This window comes from Athalia rosae, chromosome 1 (assembly GCF_917208135.1).
Source record: "Athalia rosae chromosome 1, iyAthRosa1.1, whole genome shotgun sequence".
Lineage (NCBI taxonomy): Eukaryota > Metazoa > Arthropoda > Insecta > Hymenoptera > Athaliidae > Athalia > Athalia rosae.
This window is the reverse complement of record NC_064026.1, coordinates 13,289,036-13,295,757: the sequence shown is the minus strand read 5'-3', so window position 1 is coordinate 13,295,757 and position 6,722 is coordinate 13,289,036. Positions and strand designations below refer to the sequence as shown.

The following is a 6,722-nucleotide window of genomic DNA, read 5'->3' as shown; positions in this document are numbered from 1 at the left end:
CCGAATCCGAAACTATTTTGACACCGGAAGTTAGAGGACCAAAACCTCCGGGGATGCGCGAGCCTTAATTAATAACTGGGTAATAGAGTTGGCGCCGTTAATCTCATTTTCGCTAGCTGCAGTGACACACTTAAGGGAAAACGCATCGAGCCGAATGTGCATCTGCGGTTGGGTAGCCGCACTGTTGCGGTACATCACGCGAAGCTTATGCATACATATATGTGAATCGAGTACGGAATCACTCCATCTGGATAATCACCGGCGTATACATTATTCCTCAAGAAAGCTTTAGATATCGCTCCGGCCGCTACTCAGTGGTCGGTAGATTCGATAGATGCGTCGAATGTCCCTTCGACCGGACACGCGGTTTGAAAAAACAAAATTCTGAGGAAGTGAGATACCGGTAAATAAAAATGAGAACACTCGTTTTCCTGATTATTATTGCGTAGCTACAATGTAGGTATAGGTACGACGATATATCTTACGTGTATACAGGTGTCACGTTCAAACCGATTGTAATTGATCGTCCCGACGACCTGGCGATGTCCATTATCCGCTTGCGTTATCCTGGAAACAATCTAACCAACCAGAAATCTGTTAATTGACGTTCAGTGATATATGATTCAGATACCGCAGCTTAAGTTTTCTGCTTATATGGTACGAAACGAACACCGGATTCAATACCAACTCAATCCCAATCCATAGTATACAGGCAATCACTGGTCCATTATTTTATCCAACCCCTTCGTCTCACCATTATATATATATAATATATATATATATATATATATGTATATCTAACGGGTGACCGATCCGACAGAGACACGACCCTCAAATAATAATTATCATTTGCGGTTCGCTGTTATTATGCCGAGCTTGCAAAAGCTTTTACATTTCGTTGCAGACGTCTCCGCGGCACATTATAATAGAATTCTAATTACGAGAATTAAGTTCTGGCACGACTACAAATTGCAAGCAAGAATTATTGGTTATTATTCTTGCGAAGATACCTACATGAACTTCATTATATGCCATCTGAGTAACGCAATCCAAACTTTCATACAATTAAATTAGCATCTCGCGCAAAATAAAAACGGAATTTTCCCGTGCACATACCTGCCCAATTTGAACTTACTGCCAATTAACTTACCTGCATATCCGGTTAGATGTTTCGAAACAGAAACATTAAATTCTATTCGTAACTATGGCGACGGTTACGGCTGACGTTGAAAAACTTCCTGACGTTGGTGTTGCTGACCAAATGAGAGGAAAGGCGCCAGCAGGTCAACGGGTAGTGGGAATATAATGGTCGAATTCTTCTCCGCCGAGATGTTGTTCAGGGTTTGCAGGTAGCGAAGCTAAATCCGAACAGAATAACAGAATATGTTTATTCGCCGATGAACGCGAACGGCACATTAACCGCGATATATTGGGCGATACAGAACAACCAGGTTCTTCTCGTAACGCTTGTAATAGGATATTAAATGTGAGTAACGTTAGAAATACCGGGGATAACCTGCAACAATGGGGTCGGCGATGCATCAAAGCTTGTACGTTGTAGATTGTTTTATCCGGACAGAGGTTGTAGAATTATTACCGGTTCTATCCCCTAGCACACATTGCGTAACCCTGGGTACCTGTACTAGTTGAAAATCCATGCGCGGTTACCTCGTAGCGCGGGGTATAATGAGGGTGAATGCGAAGGTGTAAGATGTAATAGTTCCGAGGGTGACGATACTGCGAGGCAAAGTGGTGCTCGGTATCTTCGCGAGCGTGCCTCAATTCGCAAAATGCTTGAGGGATTAATAGTTGAAGCGGGAGCGGCGGCGTTTTAACATTTCATCGCGATAATTACACGGATCGCATTAGAGCACCCCGAGATCGCTAGCTGTTGCCGTAAGTTGAACACGGAAGCTTATACGTGGTCCACTTGAATTGAAATTAATATTCCGCTATTTAACGAAGCCCGCAATAGTAAAATCTACACCCCTGACGGTGCATTACTCTTATACTCGTACTTTCCGAACCCGCGCGTCCATCCCCATTGAGTCAGCCTTTATTCACGTAAGGAGTTCTAGCAGCTGCTGCGTGATAAGTTGTTCTCCAGAGGGCAATAAACCGACTTTACCGAGGCAGTTATTAAATGCAAGTCGCTGACACTTGAGCGGTGCTGTGCAACGTTGGAACATCGCGGCGCACTTTATACCCGGAGATGTTTCAACGAAGAGTTGACTTGTTGTACCAAGCCCAGAGAGCGTGATCGAACTACATCGTTACAAAGTGCGCCAGTCACACGGCGAACAAAAATACTCGCATTATCGATCGACGGCCGTATTACGAACGCGTCATTCTCTCGCATCCCGTAGAAAGACAATTTCCTATTTCCAATATCACATATACTTATACATAGCGTAACCGAATGGTACCAAGAAGTGTCAAGGGACGAATGGTTTAATATTCCATTCTTCGCTGCTACCGTGAGATCATCAAAGAGAGGCAGCAGATGCCATTCGTTTCAGTGTGTAAATGTCGCGTCATTCATTCGTCCTTTCATTCGAAGTGAGATGATATTTTTGACAAGGAGAGTTTTAGCGTTAATAATTATTTATACTCCTTGTATACCACGTCGTGAAAATAATCCATGGATCGTTCCATGAATCTTGGGGATTCTCATGTCACCGGTTGTCATCGACATGCTTGGATACGCGAGACTCGAAGTAAAATGTAGGGGTACAAAGTGATGTAAGTGATGCGGGTGTGAGTAACAGTACACCGTTAGGACCGACCGACAGTTTACCACAGTAAAGTTGCGAGCAAAATAGCCCATCGATAAGCGTAACTGGAAGTAGGAACTTTGATTCTGCTGGAAGATCGCAAGACTCGAGGGAGTACTGGAATTGTGAAAGGATAACTCATGCCTGATTACGTATGTCTACGTAGGAGAAACGGCACGGCACGGCATTCGCGGGCGAACCTCGAGTGAACTCGAATTGTAGCTAATGAATCTTAACTGACCTGAAGAGCTGCTGGGCTTTCGGATATGACGTCACTGGCTTCTTTGAGAGCACGAGACGCGCGCATCTCACCCTCTGCCGCGATTACTTTGGCCCGGGCTTCTCTCGCTGCTTCGGCTTCGGCTGCCATCGCCCGTTGGAGCTGGACGGGTAAGCGAACGTCCTTTCTGGAGCATGACGGATATCGTGGGATTTGAAAAAACACGTGCGTTTAGGAGCGACCGAATTCAGGGTAAGGGGAGAAAATGAAAAAGCAAAAGGGACGTTGGGGCGGCGGGGGGAAAGAGCGGGGATAGTTGGTCGTTTCGCGGGTTCGGTTAATTGATAAATATTACAGAGAAGCCGTGAAAGATTAAACAAGCGCGATTCGGATGTCTGACGTACGGTGTAATTAAAAGTAAGGGGGTTTTTGTACGTATTCGTAGTTGCAGTACGCGGGAAACTGTGTGAGGAGGTGTGTATAATATAATCACATCTCGACGCGTTCCACCTTGACGCCCCAGGGGTCGGTTGCTTCGTCGAGCGAGCTCTGCATCGTGTGCGATATGGTTTCCCGCTCGGCTAGTATTTCAGCGAGACTTCGTGTGCCGAGAACCGTGCGCAGGGTGCTGGAGGCTAAAAGGCGCGTTGAATGGCTATAAGAGAACCGTAATTAGTGTGAACTCTACTGCGATGAAATTAGTAAAACCTCCAGATTTAATTCAGGGTTTATATTCGTGCAATGAAAATCCTCTTTGATCTCGTCTACCTGTAGTTGGCTATTTTGACGACGGCGTTCAGAGGTTCCTTTATCCGGTAATAAACAACCGCGTCAACGCTCACAGTCACGGAATCCTTGGTCAGAATTTCCTGAGGAGGTACGTCGAAGGACACCGTCCTCATATCGACCAGCACGCAGTTGTCCACGCAAGGCATCAGGAAAAAAGTTCCTGCAGTAGAACCAATAAAGTAGATGTTTACCGAACTTTGGCGTGCAGATATTCACTCGAGTTTACTATCTGCTTTGAGGTGCAGATCCGTCGCATATTTATAGGAAGACCCAGCCGAGCTATCGGCAATAGAAGCAACGTCTATCCATCTACTCCGTCAGAAGTTATCCTGCGGGAGTCTCTTCGTTTACTCCAAGTGTTCTACGTCGCTTTGCACCAAAGCCAGAGCTCCGACAACTCTCAAGTTTACGTTACCCCCGACGAACCTACGGGTCTTCCCAAAGTGTTAGTTACCGCGACTGTATAGATATATCTCCCATTCTCCAAATTCCGAATCCGCAATGGCTGCTAGCAATATTACGCGACCACTGGTACCCACCGCAACGCTACACCACATGGTCTGACCACTGACCGAACCAGAAACCGTTGCTACTGATCGTCGCCAGACCACTAAAGTCCCATGCCATGCTAGCAGAATCTCGCGGAACATGACCATCGGCACTGCAAATATCTACGATATGCTTCGCATTTATATTGACTTTGGCAAAATGGCGAGTTATCCCGTCCGAGCTCTCTCTTTCGACCCGCCCGAAACGAAAAAATCAAATGACCACCCGAGAAAATAGTAGTTCCGGAGTTGGCGAAATGCGGGTCGTAGATACATACCTGGCCCGTAAGCTCCACCCTTGAGGCGACCCATTCTGAAGACTACCGCTCGCTCGTACTCCTGAACAACTTTGAACGTGAAGCAAAGAGAAAAGGGAAGGGTGACGAGCATGAGAACGAATGATCCGATAGTTGCCAGCACTTCTATGAACCTGGCCATAGCGCTGATTTTATATCCGTTAGCCGACAGACGTGAGTTCGTTGACTCCTCTCGAGGTATAACATGAAACAAAGACGATATTGCAGTCAAAATTTTCCACGCTTATAATTCGTAATCGAAAGATACCAACGTATCCTTTGTAATGTTCAACTTTTCTTTCCTAAATAAACCGAGTAAAAGAGCGCCGACGAGTTCCGCGCGAAGAGTGAAAGATTATTTATTGAATACATTCTCCTTCTCGTTCAACGCCACTTCTTCACTCTATCTATACATTTATCTACACATACATCAAACTGAGCTACATGTACAGTTCTTACGATTACGTTTGCAGCGTTTGCTCAGAAGTTGAAAATTTTTCTGTTCCGCGATTAACTTTCTGTTTTCCCCGGAGGCTAACGATACTCTGCCGGGTATTAATGTAACCCAAAGTTGAACTTTAAACAAAGTAAACACGCGATGTTTCGGTACGCGATCCTTCTGAAGGTGTATCATCCATCAATAAATTTTGGGACTAGGTGTTTGCCATCTCGAAGATTCAAGGTCTCCTTCATTTCCGAAAGATAAGCTTCCGAAATTCAAAGACTCGCGGGTATCCCGTCGGCGTGTATACTGCGATCTTCCGCAGTACCCACCGAAGCCAACGCCAAGGAAATCTCTTCGCGCTTTCCAATTTATCGTTATCTAATGGTCCCGCACCGCCGACTATACATGTACAAAGCCGAGCTGCCGGGGCGACTCGAACCCTCGTTCGGTTCACACGTAAGATCCGAATCCTGATTTCTATTTCGGTAATTTATTCGTTCGTTAGGGTCACTCTTGTAATTACTTTATATTATCAAAGTGCCGCACAGCGTTTAATTACGTACACGCGGTATTTCTTGACAATCCGAATTTTCCTCCGCACGACGTTACGTACAAGATCTCTTTTCTCACGCGACTGGCGTTCCAAAATGAACCAACCATCCCCGCGAAAGAGGAAATATCGTAAAATTGCGATCCGCGGCGGTCCGTTGTCTAATTAACGTGAAACACCGTCGCGCGAGCAACCCCTTCGGATGACGTGATTCGTTCATTTGTGTAGCCTACTTTGGCGTGTCGATGACGGAAAATTATTTTACATTTCATTTGGTATATGACATCATCGGAAAAATTCCACGATCTACGTTGAATTATTCAAACTCACTGAACTCAACGAAACATTCTACTCCGCCGCTGTCAGTTTTGGTGCACCCAAAGTTTACCATAACCCGAGTTGTTCGATTGATTGGGCCTTTCGAGTTTTCGGCAAGTTAAATGGGATTCCATCAAATCAGTGAAAGGGCATCGAAACGTTGTAACCGAGTAAGCAGGCCTTAACGTAACACCGAACGGAAATACCCGAGATAACTGGGGCTACAGTCGATTTCCGTCTATAAGTCGGCCCCGCCGACGCCGATGGTTCGACCGTTCTGTTCCGACGCGTTGCCTTGGTCGGGCTCGCCTTCCACCGTTAACTGGTAGCAAAACACTGTGCGCCAAAGTTAACCGTGGGTCATCTCGGCGGTTGGACTTCTCCGGTTGATCCACATCCCCCTCACATCTCGTCCGATAGCCGTGGAGCGAGCGTCTTTCGGTGGTTTACTTACAAAGTGAATAATTGCCGTGCCAACCCACGAGAAACAGACGCGTCGATCGGAATGTCCGGTATACATTTCTACGGATTGTGTAAGCGCGGTGTTACGCGCCAGATGGACGGTTATGAAATACATCTACGTATAGGTGATACGATAAACGGTTCGTGATTCACCCGTGTACACATGGTTGATATATTATAAATGGATTATCACCTATCGTCGGACGGCGAGGATAGGAGAGAGGGTGGTTACGTGTCCACCGGCAAACGAGCCGTGATCGGATTGCGGGAATTATACAAAACTGAAGGATCAAAGGTTAACGACTCTTCGCCGCTGAGAA

General features: G+C 46.0%; 1 protein-coding gene across 2 annotated transcripts; it reads right to left on the bottom strand.

The window, feature by feature from the left end:
• Positions 1-422: 422 nt before the first annotated feature.
• LOC105687020 (band 7 protein AGAP004871-like) lies at positions 423-6,301 on the bottom strand. Of its 2 annotated transcripts, XM_020852936.2 has the most exons (7): positions 5,953-6,296; positions 4,610-4,819; positions 3,763-3,943; positions 3,488-3,649; positions 3,016-3,181; positions 1,151-1,358; positions 423-578 (listed from the first exon to the last, which is right to left on the bottom strand). In XM_020852936.2, exons 1-6 carry the CDS (start codon positions 6,011-6,013, stop codon positions 1,215-1,217), a joined length of 924 nt encoding a protein of 307 aa, XP_020708595.2. In that variant the 5' UTR covers positions 6,014-6,296; the 3' UTR covers positions 423-578; positions 1,151-1,214. The 2 variants fall into 2 exon arrangements, with proteins under 2 accessions (XP_020708595.2, XP_048504853.1); XM_048648896.1 differs by lacking the exon at positions 3,488-3,649 and having other exon boundaries at positions 5,953-6,301.
• Between the last annotated feature and the right edge of the window lie 421 nt (positions 6,302-6,722).

Coding starts and splice junctions, on each gene's coding strand:
- LOC105687020 (XM_020852936.2), bottom strand. CDS start 6,013: ATGGTAAACTTTGGGTGCACCAAAACTGACAGCGGCGGAGTAGAATGT. Junction 3,650..3,762: donor GTCAAAATAGCCAACTACAG/GTAGACGAGATC, acceptor GTTCTCTTATAG/CCATTCAACGCGCCTTTTAG. Junction 3,182..3,487: donor AAGGTGGAACGCGTCGAGAT/GTGATTATATTA, acceptor GTCATGCTCCAG/AAAGGACGTTCGCTTACCCG.